Below are 21818 nucleotides of genomic sequence, written 5' to 3'. Positions count from 1 at the left end.
GATTGATGAGATGACATTACAAGAAGATGAATAAAAATTAATTGAAAATGCATCATCAAGCCAAGAAGCTATTGTGGATCATGGGCTGACTAAGACTTGGAGATATGCTCATGGGCATCCTAAGGAATTAATTTTAGATGATCCATCTCAACCTATTAGGACTAGAGCATCTCTTAGGAACTTAAATAATCATCTAGCTTTTGTCTCACATTTTGAACCCAAACACATAGAAGAAGCTGAAAAAGATGTAAATTGGATAAATGCAATGCAAGAAGAATTAAACCAATTTACTAGAAACAAGGTATGGAACCTAGTTGAACGACCCTCTGAATATTCAATTATAGGTACCAAATGGATATATAAAAATAAACTTGATGAAAATGGAATTGTAATTAGGAATAAGGCTAGACTAGTAGCAAAGGGCTATAATCAAGAAGAAGGTATAGATTTTGATGAAACCTTTGCTCCTGTAGCTAGACTTGAGGCAATTAGATTATTACTAGCATTTGCATGCTCTAAGGATTTCAAATTATTTCAAATGGATGTAAAAAGTACATTTTTAAATAGGTATATTAATGAGGAGGTGTATGTAGAACAACCTCCTGGTTTTGAAAATCATCAATACCCTAATCATGTGTATAAATTGAACAAAGCACTTTATGGTTTGAAACAAGCACCTAGAGCATGGTATGAAAGACTTAGCAAATTTCTACTAGAACATGAGTTCACTAGGAAAAATGTAGATACAACACTGTTTTTAAAAAGAAAAAACAAAGATATGTTAGTAGTGCAGATTTATGTTGATGATATTATTTTCGGTGCTACTAACAATCGCCTCTGCGAAGAATTTGCTGACTTGATGCAGAGTGAGTTTGAAATGAGCATGATGGGAGAGCTGAACTATTTTCTCGGGCTTCAAATCAAACAATCTGAAGAAGGGATCTTCATCAATCAAGCTAAATACATCAAGGAGATGCTTAAGAAGTTTGATATGGAGGGAAACAAGTCAATCAGCACACCCATGAGCTCATCATGCAAACTAGACTAAGATGAATTAGGTAAATCTGTAGATCAAAAGATGTATAGAGGTATGATAGGATCTTTATTATATCTCACTGCAAGTAGACCTGATATCATATTTAGTGTATGCATGTGTGCTAGATATCAGTCTAATCCTAAGAAATCTCATCTAATTGCAGTCAAGAGAATCTTTAAATATCTAATAGGAACAAAAAATATAGGTTTATGGTATTCTAAAGAATCTAGCCTGAACTTAATAGGATACACAGATTCAGACTTTGCTGGTTGTAAACTTGATAGAAAAAGCACCAGCGGGTCATGTCAATTCTTAGGAGAAAACTTAATCTCATGGTTTAGCAAGAAACAAAATTCGGTTGCATTATCTACTGCTGAAGCTGAATATGTTGCTGCCGGGAGTTGTTGTGCTCAAATCATGTGGATCAGACAACAACTAGAAGATTATGGAATTAAACAAGATAAAATTTCCATTAATTGTGACAATACAAGTGCTATTAACTTAACTAAGAATCCAATTCAGCACTCAAGAACCAAACACATTGAAATAAGACATCACTTCATAAAAGATCATGTACTGAATGGTGATGTTACACTTCAATTTATTTGCACAGATGATCAACTAGCTGACATCTTCACAAAACCCTTGAGTGAAGAGCGATTTAGTGTGCTTAGGAGAGGATTAGGAGTGATTGATCCATCCTAGTGATATTCTCTTCTAGTTCATTGATTTTGATGATTAGCTTGTGCTAAATATGGAGTTTCTCATCTATGATCATCAAATAAGATCATAACTTAGTGATTGTCCCTTGTTTGGTATGAAAATAGCATGATTTTTAGGTGCGTGCCAGAGTTCGAGTCGACTCGGATACATTTCAGAGTCGGCTCATGACGGGGAGTCGACTCGCACAAAGACGGGAGTCGACTCGAGGTCGATGGCAGCATAAGGGGAGTCGACTCGCGCATATTTTGGAGTCGACTCGAGGTCGAGTCGACTCGCGACTTACTGGAGTCGACTCGCGGTCGGGATCCGAGTTTTTAACCCTAATCCAAGCGTTTATTCAACACTTCTATTCATCGCCTTCACTGTTCACAAACCCTAGAGCCGTCTCCGACATCGTCTCCGACCTCCATTAGGGTTTTTCCGTCGAGCTTCTTCCGTCCATTAGGTTTATTCCCCATCCCTAGGTCAAGCATGCCTCGTAAGATGGTTGTCCCAAGCCGGAAGAGGCCCCAACCCGCGAGCGGCGCCGAGCGACGGTCCAAGGCTCGGAATGATCCCGTGAAGCCACAACCTCCGGTTCGTTCCCCGCCGAGGCCGGTTCCCTCGCGTCCGTGCGCCGGGAAGGCGGTCTCCACCGGGAGATATGTCAACTTCGACTATCTCTCCCGGGAAAGCTTCACTATAGGGGATAGGTTGAGGGCCCAAGGACTAGAGTTCTTTTGCTCACTAAATCTCCCCACTTACCCAGGGCTAGTTAGGGAGTTCTATGGGACAGTGTCCAGGGGCAATGGTGGGATACAGGAAACCGTAGCGGGTGTCCCTTTATTCATTTCTGAGGATTTTATAGCACAAATCCTACATCTTCCCCAAGTAGGGGTATTTCCTACTCACCCGGCCGATAGGACTGAGGCCCTTACGGCCATATTAGGGAGTCCACCCCAGTCCCCACTAGATGAGGTGTCCGCTAGTTCACTTTCAGTTGAGATGCGGCTCCTCCTGAGTATTATATCTAGGACCCTATTTCCTAAGACCGGCCGTTTTGACTTTGTGTTCGAGAGGGACCTATCCCTCATGTATTACATTCTCCAAGACACCCCTATTAACTTTCCTAAGATGATCTACAAATACCTATGTGAGCCACTAGACAAACCTAGGCTCACCCTTCCATATGGGATGATGTATACCCTGATTTTTAGGGAGTCTGAGATCCCCATTCCTGAGGGGGAACCCTCTCGCGCACTGCGATACACAGATCGCATGGGTGAGGGAACCCTTCACAGAATGGGTTTTGATAAGGTAGAGGGAGTCTGGGTCAGGAAATCCTCTTCCACACCTACTACTAGACACTCCCCCAGTCCTGATCCTGATTCTGACTTTCCCACCTATCCCTCCACCTCAGCACCATCCACTTCAGCCGGACCCTCCTCTTCAGCACCTCCTACTCAGCCATTAGAGGTCCGGATCTCTCCTGAGCAGCTCCGGGAGTTGCGGCAGGAGATTGTACGAGATCTTCGGGATGACCTACTGAGGGAGCTCCGAGGTCCAGCCACTGCCCCCTCTTCTGCATTGGTTCCCTCATTATCAGCCGCGACCGAGATGACGGCTCATCTGAGGGAGGAGATCTACAATGTTAGAAGCCTGATACAAGCCCAATTCTCAAACATGAGCGATGTCACAAGCAACACACGAAAGATGCGAGATGACATCCGACACGACATGGGCAGCCAGAGTCAGGGGGCCGAGCGTCTGGCGAATGTGTTGATCGCCAAGTTGGACACACTTCAGGCGAATCTGACTGAGCTCTCCTCGATCCACAGTAGGGCCACCTCGGCGATCATCACGCAGCTAGGGAACGTCACAGATGGGGTCAGTCTACTTATGGAACAATCAAGACTGGGCAAGGGAGCCACATCCTCCTCGAAGAAACCCTAGCCTGCTTTTTCATTTTGACATGTATTTAGTGCTTTACTCTTTGTACCTACATCTACAATCAATACAATGAGTAGACAGTTTTCTTCAATATTGTGCAAATTTAATCTCTAATTGCTTGTGTGATGTGATTTCTTCCTTTTCGATATGATGACAAAAAGGGGGAGAAATATATTTAATAGACATGTAAAGGGAATCAATGAAAATCAATAAAAAGAAAACTTTTAAAACACACAATAATTTGTTCTTAGTGGATTCGATACCTTGAGGCTCATTATCTCTCTGTTGGGGCTCCTAATGGAGTAATCTCCAGAATCTATTCAAGCGATATTCGGAGATTAGTTGAATCATACTCAAGAACAAATTGGCAGATTTTCCCTCTAAAAACCAAAAATTTAAGTTCAAAAGCTTCAATGCACTAAAAGAATATTCAGAGAATCAAAACAAAGTTGAATGCATGTGTTGAGGGGGAGAATCTGAATTTTTTAAGAAAGCAAAATCATTAAATATATATAAGCCAAACAATTGATTGCATGACATGAAGGCTTATATAATTCCAAATGAAAGGGGAAGCTTTAACTTCAAAATTTATTGTTTCACACCTTTCAGGTTTGGATAAATTAAATAACCAGACACTTGAATTCATTTTAAAATTTTACTATAAATCTTCTTGTTTGTTGAGCAATTCACTTTACATATACTCAATGTTTTGTCATCATCAAAAAGGGGGAGATTGTGGAGTGATTGATTATAACTCTATTTGATTTTGATGAGCTCAAAGCATTTGAGTATATCTTATGTTTACTAATAAATTCAATCTAGTGTTACAGTGAAATTCTTGTAAATTTATGGTTAAGTGTCTCTAGATTTGGTTCAAGATATTTTGGATAAGTTAAGAAGTCAATTTGAACCAAAGTCTGAGACTCGAGTCGACTCCGGGATATTACGAGTCGACTCCAAGCGTATCAGAAGCACTGGCACAGGCTCGAGTCGACTACTGTACCTTACGAGTCGACTCCGACTGAGAACAGACAGATAGACAGAAAGATCCATCTCAAAATCTGTCAATGAGTCGACTCCTGAAGAGCGCGAGTCGACTCCGATGCTTGCCGAGTCGACTCCAGAGTAGTATGAGTCGACTCCAGGGAGTTACAGACAGAAAGACAGAGAAGTTATTTTGGACTCTGAGAGCCGAGTCGACTCCTGAGGAACTCGAGTCGACTCCAATATTTGGCTGGTCGACTCCAAAGGAAGCGAGAGTCGACTCCCAGTGTAATACAAGGCAAAAGTCAGAGAGCAACTTTCGGACACTGAGAGCCGAGTCGACTCCCGCAAAGCCCGAGTCGACTCCAAGACAGCGCGACCCCAAAAAGACAGAAGACAGTATTTTCGTCTCTGAGAGGCGAGTCGACTCCAAGACAGTTCGAGTCGACTCCAAGGCAGCGCTACCCCAAAAAGACAGAAGACTATTTTTCGGATACTGAGAGCCGAGTCGACTCTGAAACAGTCCGAGTCGACTCCAAGACGGCACGAGCCAAAAGATAGAAGATCGGGAGTTCGGACTCTGAGCGCCGAGTCGACTCCCAGAATTTTCGAGTCGACTCGAGTGAGCAAAGTTGAAGAATACCTTTATGGATTCCTTGGAATGAGTCGACTCCAAAAGTGCCAGGTCAGCTCCAGACTCTGGAGAGTCGACTCCGGGTTAAGTCGAGTCGACTTCCAGTCGAGAAGAGCACTTTAATTCAAATCCGGAACAGTTGCCGAGCCGACTCCAGAAAAGCATGAGTCGACTCCTGCTGCAGCCGAGTCGACTCCAGATCGCGCGAGTCGACTCCGATCCCAACGGAAACATTGTCAGGATGTGCAGAATGTGCAGAACGGCTAGAAGATTGTGTCTAACGGCTAGTTTCTGTGGAGAATGGCTTAAATAGCCACAGAAAACTGTAGCAAGGTAGAGAAGTGATATTCCTTTCAAAGAAAACACGAAATCTTCATCTGCCAAAGGATTTCAACGGAAAAGAAGGAAGAGGGCCATTAACTCCATTCAACCAACTCTTCCCAGCATTAAAGAAGTCTCCTTCAGCCTTCAAGTCTTCAAGACATTCAAGAGGAAACCCAGAGTTCGAGAAGCCCTCCTCTACATCATCATAAACTTGTTTGAGGGCTCTTAACTTCTCTCCTATTTCATATTGCTGAATATCTGCTTGTTTAGAAGCTGTATTTTTCTGTTTGTTTTTCTATTCATGTGGTCCTTACTTGATTCAATCAGGGGATTGAATCAAGGGTGTAAAGGTTTGTTGGTGAGCCTAGGTTGAAACCAACGTGTAAGGGTTTGATTGTGATCCCGGAAAAACAATCGGGTGGTTCTAGTCGGTGAGCCTGGGAAAACCGACCGAGTTCGTTGTGATCTCGTAAAACAACAAGTTAGGTTGTGAGCTTGTAAAACAACCGGCTGTAATCCGAGGGGTTATAGTGAATTCCCAAGTGAGGCTTGGGGAGTGGACGTAGAAACAAGGGTTAGCTCCGAACCACTATAAAATCATCGTGTTTGTGATTGCCTTGTCGTCTTTTACTTTCATTTCATTCACTGCACATAGCATCTAATTAATCAACTTGCAAAAAGTGTTAATTAGTATTTCACAAACCATTTAATTGCAATAATTATTTTAAAACCCAATTCATCCCCCCCTCTTGGGTTGTCTATCTGGGCAACAGATAAGGAGAAAGGGAAAGACCCCTTAGTGTATAGCGAGTGTAAGAGACCCGGATATTTTAGGCAAGACTGTCCGCTCTTGAAGAAACCACAAAAAAAAAGGAAGAAGGCATTTGTTGCAATGTGGGGAGATAGCGACGAATTCTCATCTGAAGAAGAACCCCAAGAAGTAGCCAACATTTGCCTTATGGCTCAAGACAATGAGGTAAGTTCTAGTGCATCACCCAGTTTCACTTTCGATGGATTATATGATGCCTTTAATGAGTTAGTTAGTGATTATAAGAAACTTGGTATGAAAATAAGGAGTTAAGAACTGAAAACAAAACTCTAAATGAATTATCTGAAAAATACAATGAAGAAAAACAAGCCTTAACCAATGAAATGCAAATGCTGAAATCTGAAAAGCAGAAGAAAGTCAAACAAAATGAAGAGCTGCTAAATGAGAACCAAAACCTTAAAAAAGAAGTAGATAAGTATAAGTTCATTGTAGATAAGTTCACTTGCAGCTCTGAAAAATTAGATATGATTCTAAACAGTCAAAGAGCTGTTTTTAACAAAGCCGGGCTAGGATTTAGGCCTAAACAGGAACAAAAACTTTTAAAGAACCTTTTTGTCAAAGCAACAAAGACTGAATCTAATGAATCTACATGTTTCTGTTGTGGTATACCCGGGCATAAATCTTATGTGTGCAACTATAGACAAATATTAAAGAAAAGTAACATAAAAAAAATTTGGGTTCTGAAAGGAACCACTCACACTAACCATGAAGGACCCAAGAAAACTTGGGTACCTAAAGCCTTTTGATTCTCATATAGGTATATCTTGCGGCCAACCAAGCTAAAAGGAATTGGTACCTCAATAGTAGCTGCTCAAGACACATGACCGGTGACAAAGATCAATTCGTCACCCTCGAGTCCAAAGAAGGAGGAGTGGTAACCTTCGGTGATAATGGCCAAGGTCAAATTCAGATTTCTTCTTCTACATTTATAGATAATGTGTTGTATGTAAATGGATTAAAGCATAATCTTATTAGCATTAGTCAATTGTGTGATAAAGGTTTCAAAGTCACCTTTGAAGCCTCATTATGCACTGTTTTTAATTTAACAAACAACAACACTATTTTTGTAGGACACATGCATGGTAATATCTATATGATAAACTTAGATGATCTTGTAAGAAGTAGTCAATGCTTAGTAGTCACAAACGCAAAAGATAATGAAACTAGTTGGTTATGGCATCGTAAGCTAGGGCATGCAAGTCTAGACTTAATCTCCAAATTGATTAATAAGAAAATAGTTAAAGGCATGCCTAAGATGAACTTTGAAAGAGATAGAATATGTAGGGCTTGTCAACTAGGAAAACAGACAAGAAGCTCCTTCAAGTCTAAAAATGATGTGTCAACATCCAGGCCCTTAGAATTGCTTTATATGGATCTTTTTGGACCAACTAGGACTACTAGCTTACGAGGAAAGAAGTACGGTTTAGTAATAGTGGATGACTTCACTAGGTACACATGGGTAATGTTTCTAGCACATAAAGATGAAACCTTTCCAATCTTTCTAAAATTCTATAAGAAAGTCTTAAATGAAAAAAAAGCAACCATTATCTCAATAAGAAGTGATCATGGGACTGAATTCAAAAATCGCCTTTTTGAGGAATTTTGTGGTGAAAATGAAATTAATCACATCTTCTTAGCACCTAGGACACCTTAACAAAATGAGGTAGTAGAAAGAAAAAATAGAACTCTAGTAGATATGGCCAGTACCATGCTATGTGAGGAAAATCTTTCAAGGTACTTATGGGCTGAAGCAGTAAATACAGCATGCTACATTTTAAACAGAGTTTCCATTAGACCAATTCTTAAGAAAACTTCCTATGAGCTTTGGAAAGGCAAAAGACCAAATATTAGTCACTTTCATGAGTTTGGTTATAAATGCTACATACACAATAATGATAAAAACAATCTAGAAAAGTTTGATTCAAAATCAGATTCTAGGATACTCATTAACTAGTAAAGCCTATAGGGTATTTAATAAAAGAACACTTGTTGTTGAGGAGTCAGTACATGTAGTCTTTGATGAGAATTCTAGTCATTCACTTAGGATGGATGAAGCTGAAGATGACACAGAAATTCTGAAAAATGAGTTTGAAGAAATAACTTTTAAAGATTCATCCAATTCCAACAATGAAGAAGATATTGAACAAGTTGAAAATGAAGTAGTTGAGGAATTAGATCATAATCTACCTAAGGAGTGGAAATATGCAGCTAGCCATCCTAAAGAATTAATTATAGGCGATCCAGCACATCAAATTAAGACAAGGGCATCTCTTAGATAACTACTTAACCTTTGTCTCTCAAATTGAACCAAAGACTCTAGAAGAGGCAGAAGAAGATGAAAATTGGGTAAATGTCATGCAAGAAGAATTAAACCAATTTACAAGAAACAATGTTTGGGAACTAATTGAAAGACCTAAGAATTATCCTGTAATAGGTACAAAATGGGTCTTTAGAAACAAGTTAGATAAAAATGGTGTTATTATAAGAAACAAGGCTAGGCTCATAGTAAAGGGATATAACCAAGAAGAAAGAATAGACTTTGATGAAACCTTTGCTCCAGTAGCTAGACTAGAGGCTATCAGGTTGTTGCTTGCCTTTGCTACTTCTATGGACTTCAAACTATATCAAATGGATTTCAAAAGTGCCTTTCTAAATGGGTATATAACTGAAGAAGTATATGTAGAACAACCTCCAGGATTTGAAGATCACATGTATTCTAATCATGTGTTTAAACTTAATAAGGTACTCTATGGTCTAAAACAGGCACCAAGAGCCTGGTATGATAGATTGAGTAAATTCTTATTGGAAAACATATTCACTAGAGGACATGTTGATACGACTTTATTTCTGAAAAGAAAAGATAAGGACATGTTGATAGTACAAATCTATGTAGATGATATTATATTTGAAGCAACCAACAATAATTTGTGTTAAGAATTCGTGGAATTAATACAAAGTGAATTTGAAATGAGTATGATGGGTGAACTAAATTTCTTTCTTGGATTACAAATCAAACAACTAAAGGATGGAATCTTTATTAATCAAGCCAAATATATCAAAGGAATGCTAAAAAAATTTGGTTTGGAGATTAATAAGTCCATAGGTACACCAATGAGCTCGTCATGCAAGTTAAACAAGGATGAGGCAGGTAAGAGTGTAGATCAAAAGTTCTATAGGGGTATGATTGGATCCCTTTTGTATCTTACCGCAAGTAGGCCAGATATTATGTTTAGTGTATACATGTGTGTCAGATTTCAATCAAATCCAAAAGAGTCACACCTACTTGCAGTTAAAAGGATTTTTAGATATCTACTTAGAACTCAGCATATAGGGTTATGGTACTCAAAAGACTCTAGTTTGAAATTAATAAAATACACAGATACTGACTTTGTAGAATGTAAATTAGATGGAAAAAGCACTAGTGACACATGTCAACTTTTAGGTGAAAACTTAATTTCATGGTTTAGTAAGAAGCAAAATTCAGTTGTATTATCAACAGCTGAAGCCGAATATATTGCAGCCGGAAGTTGTTGTGCTCAAATCTTATGGATTAAACAACAATTAGAAGATTATGGGGTTAAGCAAACAAAAATATCCATTAATTGTGATAATACTAGTGCTATAAATTTATCTAAGAATCCAGTTCAACTCTCAAGAACTAAACACATTGAAATACGACATCACTTTATAAGGGATCATGTCTCAAATAGAGACATATCACTCGATTTTGTGTGCACCGATGATCAACTAGCCTACATCTTTACAAAACCCTTGAATGAAGATAGGTTCTGTACTCTTAGAAAAAAATTGGGAGTAATTGACCCCTTTCAATGATCATGCTTTCACTTCCTCCAATTCATTCCTTCATATCCTAATTCCCAATCAAATTGCGCCTTCATGAGTATTTTCTAAAGATAAAAGTCAATCAAACCAATTCTAGAACTTTTTGGACTAACCATTATAAATGGTTTGAAGAAAAGCAGACCTCGAGCCGACTCGAGAAGAATCCGAGTCGACTCACGTGCGAGTCGTCTCTAGCTATTGTGGGAGACGTCTCGAGGTCGGACTCACAGTGACCTATCTTGCATGAGACGTCTCGAAGGAAACGTCTCGAAGGATGAATTGATGTTTTTTTTTACCCGAGCTGTCTCTTCATTCATTTTTTCTGAGCTTTCTACTTAAGGTCTTCTCTGTCCCCGAGCTTAGGATCATCCAGTATTCCCAAAACCTTAGGTTCACCTCCAAGTCTAACCTAGGTTAGGTCTCCATGGCTCCCAAGAAATCCTCCAGCTCACGCAGAAAACATCATATCATGGCGAATGAGTCAGAGCGACGGTCAAAAGCGAGGAATGAGCCAAATCCTTCCAGATCCGTGGCTCCTTCCTCTCCTAGACCGGAGATCCTTTGCTCGTGTGACACGAGGGCGGTCACGACTGGTAGAAAGGTCGATTTCGGCTTCCTTTCTCGCGAGGGATTTAGCCTAGAAAATCATCTAAAAGCCCTAGGTCTGGAACTTCTCTGCTCACTGAACGTCCCTACATATCCAGGCTTAGTTAGAAAATTTTTCAGCATCGTAGTAAGGGGAGACGGTGCCTTGGTGGGTTGGGTCAAGAATGTTAAAGTGGTTGTAATCGAGCCCTACTGTCCAGAATATTTTGCCTTCCCAATACAGGGCCTTCACCTTCTTCCCATCCTGATAGGGCAGAAGCACTCATAACAATATTAGGACAAGAGCCCATTAGTCCAATGGAGGAAGTTTTCGCAAATCAGCTCTCAGCTGAAATGCGACTGCTTCTTAGTATTATAAGTCGGGTCCTCTTCCCGAAAATGGAAAGATTCGATTTCATTTCAGAAAGAGACCTAGCAGTCATGTATCACATTGTAAACGAACTGCCTTTGAATTTTGCTAGACTGATGTACCTCCACATCCTAGAAGCCGTGTCCAAGAATAAAACCAGTTTACCCTATGGCATGGCCTTCACCTTAATTTTTAGGGAATCCGAAGTTCCCATATCTGAAGGGGATATGTCTCGTGAGCTACGACACACTGACTATGTAGACGAGAAGACCCTTCAAAGAATGGGTTTTCTAAAGTTAGAAAATGTTTGGGTTAGGAAGCTCGGTCACACCGAGAAGACCTCTCCCTCCAGAGCTCCACCTTCACCACCACTTCCTCCTCCACCTCCTCCTACTTCAGCCACAGAATTTCCGAAACCCTCTACTCAGGCTCCTCCACCCACATTAAGTGATGATCAGCTGCGAAGGATGGCCTCCTTCATGGTTGATGAGATGGCCTCCTGAGGTCTGATTAGTGGAGCATTTTCTTCGGAGCTCATACCCTCTATAGTGGCTCTCACCCGGACCGTAAGTGAGATAAAAGCTGAGTTGACAAGCCTCCGTTGCCTTCTTCAAGCTCAATACCACCAGTTTCTAGATATAGAAGAAAACACACGGAGTTTGCAATGATCGGTCCAAAGAGACGTGGAGAAGCTAAACGAGAATGCCGAAAAACTTGCCAACCTACTACTGGAGTAACTGTACAAGAACACTCAGATGATAAGTCAACTTAGTAAGCTTCAACAGTTGGAGAGCTCTGAGATCCTCAAAAGTCTTGGAGATATCCTCACGGCAATCACCCAACTTATCCCAAGTTCACCAGGGTCCTCCTCAAGAATTCCTCCCCAATAACTTAAGTCTACGTATAGGAGAAAGTTTTTTAGACCTATTGTACCTCATTTTGAATCAGTCATGTATACAACCTCTTGATGAAATGAAATAATCAATTTCTTTCCTCATCTTCTCCGTGTCTTATGATCACTGCACTCCTCTAATATATTTTGCTAATGACAAAAAGGGGGAGAAGAGTTAGGAAGAGAAAAACTAGGAAGAACTAAGTACAAATGGTAAAGACAAAATAAATGCACTAATTTAGGGGGAGCTAAATGAACAATGTTTAAACAAATGCTCAAATTAAGGGGGAGAGAAGTCTCATCATGGATATAAAGACTCACAATGGTTAAACAAAACAATTCACATAACCATACAATTCCAAGTGAAAGGGGGAGCATTATAATATTGAAGTTGTTGCTCACACCTTTCATATATCGGATAAATTAAAATTGAGCATACATTCTTGATTGGAGATATTTATGTAATTGATACTTGGTTGCAAACACTCAATGTTTTGTCATCATCAAAAAGGAAGAGATTGCTGAGTAATTGATTATTCTCCTACTTGGTTTTGATATGCCAAAACATTTTGAGTGCATTCCTTGTTGGACTAACAGATTTAAACAAGTATTTTCAGGGTAACAATGTTATAACTTCAAAAGAATATCTTAGAAAATGGTTCATGGATCTTAAACTCAAGTTTTGGAACTAATTAAGCATTTTTCAGAACTCGAGTCGACTCCCAGAAAGTAAGAGTCGACTCCGGCACAAGCATAGGGTACTGGCACACCCTCGAGCCGTCTCCACAATAGCACGAGTCGACTCTCTCAGACAGACAGAAAGCAGTATTTCGGGTCGCAGAGCGCGAGTCGACTCGAGTCAAGCGCGAGCCGTCCCCCACGATAATATGGTCACAGAGGACGTCTTTTGGACGAAGCGCGAGTCGACTCCCAACTGTTACGAGTCGACTCTCTCAGACAGACAGAAAGTAGTACTTCGGGTCGTAGAGTGCGAGTCGACTCGAGTCAAGCGCAAGCCATCTCCCACAATAGTATGGTCACAGAGGACATCTTTCAGACGAAGCGCGAGTCGACTCCCAACTGTTACGAGTCGACTCTCTCAGACAAGGCTAAGAACTCGTTTTTTGCAGATCAGGCGCGAGACGACTCCCGAACCACGCGAGCCGACTCCAACAAGAATCGACCGAAAATCTGTCAGAGGGATCCCGAGCCAGAGCCGACTCCAGAATCATGTGAGACATCTCCCACCTTAGTCGAGCCGGCTCGTGGATGGGCGAAACGACTCCAGTTTCAACGGACACTTTGTCAGATGTACCAGGCGTGACAGAACGGCTGTTTTTCTCAGTCTAACGGCTAGTTTTCACAAATGGAGCTATAAGAGGACCCATTCTGAGTGAAACAAAAGTACTAAAGAAAAATCCATAAAAAGAAGATCAAGCAAATCATTTAAAATAAGAGCTCAAAGGACACTCAAAGTGAAAATCGAAAGAAAGCAACTCTTCATCAAGAACTCATCCTTTCTCCGCACCAGAGCAAAAAAAAAATAGAAATATCCTCCACTGCTGGCCGATTCAGGAGAGGATTCAGAAGAAAAGAAGCAGCATCTCAATCGGCAAAAATTCTCTGAGAAGCTTCTTTTTCCTGTTCTTGTTAATATTGTTTTATCTGCTTTTTAAGAAGCTTGTGTTTACACATTCACTTTTATATTTGGGTGCTTGATTCAATCAAGGGATTGAATCAGAAGGTCTAAGGTTGTAATTGGTGATCCTTTGTGAAAACCAACCGGGTTGTTTGTGAGCTCGAGTAAAACAAACGAAGAGGTTCGTTGTGAGCCGGTAAAACAACAAGTTTGGTTGTGAGCTTATAAAACAACCGTGCTGTAATTCTTAGATTATAGTGAAAATCTCGAGTGAAACTTAGGAAGTGAACGTAGGAGCAAGTTTAGGTCCGAACCACTATAAATCTTGTATCTTTGTGTCGTGCTTTTCATTATCTCACTGTCTTCATTCTTCTAGCATTTCAGACTAACACTTTAGATCAATAAATCACTTTCTATTTCATCACGAGTTAAAATTTCACATTTTTAATTACCCCCCCCCCCCCCTCCTTCTTGGGTTTATTGCTGGGCAACATAAGCACAAAATAAACTTTCCTATATAACGGGGCAGCCCCGGGGACCTCAAGCACGTATGCAATATTACTAACAGAGACAATACTCCGCTGAAATTCTCTCCCTTCTATGTTGTTGCCTTGTTATTTTGATTTAGACATTGGAGGATCTTTCGTTAGAAACTCTCCGGCAAGTGAACTTTTTGCAGGCCACATCTGGAGGAGATCCACCTACCACCTCGGCCAACCTGCTCAGCACATCTCCAACTGACCTCAATGCCGTCCAAGCTGCCTCCAACCTCATCTCGGATTAGTTAGCAACAGAACTTATCTCTGCCATAACATTGATGACAACTCAGTCTGTGATTGTTACGCCACTTTATTATATTTTATGAATCAAATTAGAGATTAGAGTGACTAATGTGTGCAAACTTTTGCCAGAAGTCATTCTTGAACATTTTCATGAGAAAAAACAGCTTAGAACATAGCTTGCTTTATACATAAAATCCCACTTCTGCCACCCATAGAGCACATATGGATAATGGGGGTGAAAGGAACTGCTACGATACACTTTTCAATTTCACCAAGAGTTCAGTATGTCATTGACCTAGCCAACATGAATGATGCAATGCAAACGAAAACAAATTGCAGCAATACCAACAATTACTTACAAGAATTTAGTGGGCTCTTTGCTGCACATCCAACAACTCAAGCTATGTTCTCATCACAGTTTTGATTTCCACCAGATTAGATGAGGAGTTAGACATTAAGACTTAAATTCCAGCCTCCTTGAATCAATCACCTTGGAGGGTGGGGTGGTAGGTGCTGTGGATAAAGCAAACAATCTTTAACTCTGAAGTACAAGCGACTTGCCAAGAATCATGTCATCTGTCGAGAAGTCAGCTGGTTTTCTGTAAGTTCCTCTGCCAAAGTCTAGATTGTATGAGTCAGCAAGACCATCTATCAAGCCAAATTCTGGATTCCAACCTAGATCCCTTGTAGCTTTCTCGATTGAAGCAAAGAAATGCTGCAAAATTATTTTGAGAGAAGAACGTAACTATTTTCTTTATACTTGGGTTCTGTATGGTATATTTGTTGCGGCAATTTAACATTTTTTCATAGCAATAAGAATGCAAGCAGTCTTCACAAACAACAGTGGCGAACAGTTTAATGTTCCCGAAGAATGTTGAATAGCATTGGCTGATTTAATTTTTATTAAAGAATTAAAACAATGCAAAGAGTAGTACACAAGGAAGGCAGACTGTATGAACAAAAGAAAGTAAACTTCAATAACAACCTGATCTCATACAGAAAGTGATCTATTGGGTTATTTTGCTGCACTTGCTTTCTTGTTCTTATGGCTCTGTCTGATCATGTTCGAAGTTCACAAGGCTTGGGAAAAAAGAGGGGTCAACTGTTTGGGATAAGTGACATGAGCATTTTAATGCAACATCCTTAGTTTTACCAGTCCATTGAAAACATTAACTAGATGGGTTATGTATTAGATAACAATTAGACCGCAACTCTAATACTCTCAAGAGTCAAGACCACTCTTGGTTTCCTCTAACCCTGACCAGCTTTAAGTTTTGCATGTGCAATAACATTACAAAAATGAAATGTTTCTTATGTTAGGAAGGTAAATAGCTACTTCTGACTATAAAAATAAATAAACATCCTTGTGTTAAATTGTTTCATCCTCTATTTTGCTATACATGCCGGATTAGGAGATTATGTGGTTGGTCATATGAATCCTTCTTGGTTATTAACATTTGAAGTTACATCTTCAACCAGTGCAAACTTCATTACATCCTCAATCCTATCTTATATTTTCCATTGTATGACCTTTCCTAATAAATCAATACCCTCTCCAAATGTAGGGGTTTAGATTTTCTTTCCTCAGTTCCTTACCATTTTAGTTTGCTCTTTGTTATTATATTTTCACTACTCAGGTCTGAACCTGAGACCTCTCTCACCCGGAGAGGAAGCTACCAACTAGCGCTTGATCATTGTTCTATTATCATCATTTCTAACCCATACTTTATATTTTACTATACAGAGATCATTGCATTCTCATCTTTACTTTGCCTCGTGCACAACATATCAGCCTTAGCAACCTTTACCAGAGAACTTCGCACTGCAATACTACATAATCACATTGGACAGAGGCTTATAATCAACTAAGCATACCTGATCGCGGAAAGGAAAGGCTTTCTTCTTCCCAAAATCAAATTCCTTTGGATTATAGTGGACAATTTCTGGTTCAGGAAACCCAGCAGCCTGCAATAGCTTAAACAATCAAAGCCGGTTCATGGAAAATATACTACAATTTTTATTTCTTCAAGACTTGTTACCTTGGCACATGCCCTTGCTAACCCATCAAAGGTTACATATTTGGATCCAGAAATGTTGTACACTTGTTTACTTGCTTTCGAATTGCCAAGAACCATAACAAAAGCCCTTGCCAAATCCTATAACACAAATAACTTTAACTGTATGAAGAATTTCCAAAAAGTCATTATCGGAAATAATTGCACAAGATCTCCAAAGTGTGATACACCTCTAATCAAGGTGCCATGATTGAAATTATGATAAACAGAAGGCACCTAAAATTTCTTAAATGTTGAAAGCAATAACCATTACAACTCGATGACCATCAGAAAGGTCACAATGCATGATTATTAATTTACAGCAAGCTGTCTTTTAAGGCAACATGTAACAGCATCTGAAACTAATATAGTAAAAAAAGGAGATTGCCACAAGACCTATCCTCTCAATAGTTGCTAAAACAGAAGTAAATGCAAATGCTGAACCAAGACCATGACGTGCCCAAGTGAAATGGCCTAAAAGCTGCTCAAACTCAAATGAAGGAAAAATTAATGGATGTCTAGTGGAAGGATGTAGATGTGCCTTTGAAAGACTTTGATGAACCAAGGATTTCTTCATGCAAAGATTTTAGTTGAGAAAGGTTGGATAGACAAGTACGTGATTAAGGAATATTATCCGGGAATGAAGTGGAGACAAACTACTGAAATTATGTAACTATTCATGGTGCATTATGTACATCAATGAATGTTGAGATGAGTGGTAAGTTTTAGATGGAAGGAGTGGCCAAAGAGTTAATCAAAAAAGGTTCAAGTTTAACCAAGAAAGTAACAAGTAACATGAGTTGATCTGAACTTTTGAAGTAAATACTAGATGAAAAGGAGACTAAATGGAATAATGGGTTTAAAATGGAAATTCAAGAACCAAGGAAAACCGAAATGAGGTCCCATAAAAGACAAAGCATGCAACGAACATGAATTGAGCAATCATAGGAACAAATGATGGCAAAAACAAAAACCATCGTTTTATATGCTGTTGGCAAAGTTTGCATTGACAAACTTTACCACCCATAATAGGAAGAAATGGCTCCAAAAAAACTCACATACCCAACTTGACATATAGATGGACAAAATCTTTTTCTTTTCTTATTTTTTCCTTTTCCTCCTAAAAACATCTAAGCCAGTAGAGGGAGGAGCACACAGGCATGAAGAGCCTTCTAGACCAACCAACTCAGCATATTTATGCTAGCATGTGTGATTGTTACTAACCTTAACATGTCCTAGTTGGGTGATTTGAACTCCATTGTTGGGGATTGGAATTGGGCGGCCAGCTTTCAGTCGATGAAAGAACCACTCTTCAACAGGGTTGTAATTCAAGGGGCCATATATGTAGACTGGCCTCAGAGAAGTCCAGTTGACACCACGGGAGTCTAACAATCTCTCTGTTTCAAGCTTTCCTTTGTGCCTGCTCTTCGGATCAACTGCATCGGCCTATATTAATCACCCAAACAATAAATTAGAAAAATGACAATTTAAATACTGGACTAACAAGAAATTTTTAAGATGCTAGAATCAAAACCTCACCTCAAAGTGTGGCAACAGGTCAGATTTGAGATAGACTCCAGCTGACGAGCAATATATAAACCTGCAGATTTTCCCCAAAAAGCATATTTAAGTGGATAACTTAGAAGATTAAGCTTAATGGTTACACATCTGGGAAAAGATAAAAAAAGGAAACAGTGACTTTGGTTCTCCTAGGCCATTAATGGTTTTTAGTTACATCCGTAGTGTCTAAGCTATAGCATGCTCTTGATGTACCTACTCCTCACCATCTATGATAGGCTAATTCATTGTAAAACCTATTTGAGCCAAGATTAAACTGAGTTAGATACATCCTGTGCAACAAATTAATCCAAGAGTACATATGAGGTAAAGAAAACTAGCCAAACTTTGAGCAACTGATGCAAACTTAAGAAGAATGAAAAAGATTTGATGTTTGGAATTAACATATTTTATGCTAATGGTGATGCAATGTTTAAATTGTTTTGTGTTTGATATTGGAGCATAACTTTGCTACATTAAAGTAGACCTCAGAGATGTTTATGGCTTTCATTTTCCCATTCCTACATAGACCAAAAATCAAGGTTCGCCATCTTGGTACCGAACCCTTACTGGTACCATACTATTACAGTGTTAGTACGTGGTATAATACGAGACAGCGAGGCATACTGAGTATTAGTACGGTACAAAACTGCATACCAATTCAGTACCGGTATGGTACGGCATGCCTATGGTATGGTACTGAGCAGTACGGCAAACCTTTTCAGGAATATTCATAATTCATATACCAAGTTACATGTCATGATATTAAGCCTAACGATTCATCAAGGTAGCTAGTGCTTGTACTTGAACCATGGAACATACTTTCAAATGGTCAGAAAATATCATGATCCAAGAGAGAAAATGCTTACTGCTCTAGCTTAGGCAATGCATCCAATATAGGCTCTACCTCAACACCCTCACGCCCTGAATGAAGAGTCATATTAGGCAGTAAAGTTATGAAAGCGTATGAAAATTGTCTTATATATGTGCTTGTAGAAGCTATTTGTGCATATATCTTCAACTGTTATTACTTGTCCAATGATAATGTCGATTACTGACTAGAGAAATATGAACTATGGATAAAGTATGAGCTTAGGAAAATTCAGAAGCGAGATGATTGAGTTATTACCATTAATATCATAAACAACATCAAATCCCTTGGCTGCTAGGCTTGTCTTCACAAATTCAAAATCCTGCCTGTCCCCTTTCAAATGCAATATCTATAATGAAAGAATTACTTTGGTGAAAACTATCATCGGATGCTAACAATGTTAGGATTGATCAAAAACAATGAATAATATAAGCTAGCCAATAGTTAATGAAGACAAACAGTCTACTGAATCACCTAGAGGCCCAACAATTTTGAGTGGATGGGCTCAACTCAGTCATGATTCAAGGCTCATAAAAAACTGAAGTAACCAACCCATCATTTGAGACTCCAAACCAACATACACGATTGATATTGCAATCCACAATATGTTAACTTTCATTTCATCCATTTGGTTTATTGGGTTCGTTGGGTCCATCACCATGATTTTTCTCCATCATGACATTATCCCAATTTCCTCACCAATGTGGCAGCCAGCCAGCATAACCAATGGCTGTGACTTCACCATGTCATTTCAAACAGGCACGAACTGCATGCCTCCAACCAAAGGACAAAAGTGGAAGGAAGACCAGAAGACTGACGACAACGTTTTTCTCCACTTACTTTGGATGAGAATTCTGCGTACTCTTGATCTGATTCTCCTGGTAGTTGTTGGGTGATGGGTGCCTTCCCCCTGGTAAACAAGGTCACCTGTCAACGAAGAGTTTCATTAGCTACCCACCAAATCCCTGCAAAAGATATCTTGAAGTTCTCTTGGAATCATCAAAAGCCATTTACAAGCTATGATCACTTAACTAACAAAACCAAGGAACCAACCTGATGGCCATCCTTAACAAGGAGTCTGGACAAGAAAACACCAATGAATCTAGTGCCCCCCATAATTAAAATTTTCTTGGCACTGGAAGCTTTCACCTGCAGTGCCCCTTTTGGCTGCCATACCTTCCTTTTCTTCTGCATTTCTCATGAGAGAGCAACGTTATTATTGTTTAAAACCTCAAAAACAATATAGGCGGCACCCTCGGTTTTATCTGGCTTCAACCATTATAGATTTTTTTTTATAATATATATATATAGAGAAGAAATAACTAGTAAATTGGAGGAAAGACAGATAAAATCATTTAATGAACAAGTTAGATAAAATTCATATGGTCTGGTCTTAATGTGCTCTGCCATTCTATCATATGATTTCAATGGGTTCCATTGAAACATTCAGAAAGAGGTGTCTCGTCCTCCAACTATCATATCCAACTGCATAAGAAAGAACCTTTACCTACCTGAACAGAGATGTTAAGGGCTGTGCCATTGAACTCAGAGAGAGAGGAATGGAGAAGGGAGGAGCCGGGAGAGACACGTGGGACATGATGGCACGGTTGCAGCTGTTGCACCGCCACCAATTTAGCCATGCCCTCTTCCAACCTCTTTTCAACTTTCTCCTTAACTGAGTTCCCTTTTGGAGTTGGTTGGTTATATTATGTGGGAAGGGGTTTGGTCCTCCAAGGATAAGCCGAGGATGGAGAGGCTCTTTTCATGGGAGCCCATCCTCTTCTCTGCCTCACCTCAACCTCACCTTGCAGAGGATAAGACGAAGTCCCGCTTTGGTTATATCCACAGCCTCAGTCCTTCTGGATAAAGATTTGTAGGATATATTACACCCTACAATTCCTTTTTCGCTTTAAAATCCTTTTCCACGAGGCAGCTACTCTTTGGTGGCAAAATGGAGGAACTCCATAGGAAATATGAGGCCTTGGCCCATCTAGAGATAGGCCTTCTATCAAGAATCTATATCATATAATTACATCTTTATGCAACACTTGTAGGGCTTTTTATCTCAGGTGAGATGTCCATTTTAAAAATGGCAAAACGCTGGGTATAGGTCAGATTAGGCCATTGCCCGCACTTGCCTCGGGTGGAGTCTCATGGCAGGACGAGGTGGGTAGAGTCTCAGGGAAAGATGGGGCGAAGAAAATCTCGGAGCATGATAGGAGAGGTAAAGTTAGAATGGGTTGGACAGATAAAGCTATAAAAATTTAATTTTTTTGCCTACAAATTAATTATTTTTATCTTGAAAAAAATATTTGTGATGAATTATATATATCCAAATCAAGTTCGAGGCTGATTTTACCATTACCCGTACCCGCCATAGATCTATTGTAAATAGTATAAAACTCATCCCATTAGGATGAGGTCGGGTATTTGATGGGATAAAGTAAATTGATATCATTGCCACTCTTAGCCTATTTGTATTAATACTTAGCAACACCAGAGTGATATGTGTGAAATCAACTCTTACCATCGATAATGATATAGTCTCAATTTATCTTCACCTAGGAACCCACCAAGATAGCACGATTAAACCAACCTTTGGAAACCTAGCTTCCGAGTACTCAAGACCATGGATAGTTCTTTCCTCTTTTCCTTTCAGTAATGATATATGAAAGACCATACTTCAATTTTATCCATTATTACTTTAGCAAGCATTAATCCAAGGTTCTTTAACTAATAGAAAATAATTTTTTGCGCACCTTTGAG

At 39.6% G+C, this 21818-nt stretch overlaps 1 protein-coding gene across 1 annotated transcript; it reads right to left on the bottom strand.

The window, feature by feature from the left end:
- Positions 1–14879: 14879 nt before the first annotated feature.
- Positions 14880–20839, bottom strand: LOC103697482 (chloroplast stem-loop binding protein of 41 kDa b, chloroplastic). The gene is made up of 10 exons (XM_008779351.4): positions 20564–20839; positions 20106–20240; positions 19893–19979; positions 19311–19401; positions 19051–19105; positions 18164–18224; positions 17849–18070; positions 16610–16726; positions 16446–16535; positions 14880–15285 (listed from the first exon to the last, which is right to left on the bottom strand). Exons 1-10 carry the CDS (start codon positions 20690–20692, stop codon positions 15106–15108), a joined length of 1167 nt encoding a protein of 388 aa, XP_008777573.2. The 5' UTR covers positions 20693–20839; the 3' UTR covers positions 14880–15105.
- Positions 20840–21818: the final 979 nt, after the last annotated feature.

The sequence above is a fragment of the Phoenix dactylifera genome, chromosome 12 (assembly GCF_009389715.1).
Source record: "Phoenix dactylifera cultivar Barhee BC4 chromosome 12, palm_55x_up_171113_PBpolish2nd_filt_p, whole genome shotgun sequence".
Taxonomy (NCBI): Eukaryota; Viridiplantae; Streptophyta; class Magnoliopsida; order Arecales; family Arecaceae; genus Phoenix; species Phoenix dactylifera.
The sequence above is the reverse complement of the archived record's forward strand: the minus strand, read 5'-3'. Positions and strand labels throughout refer to the sequence as shown.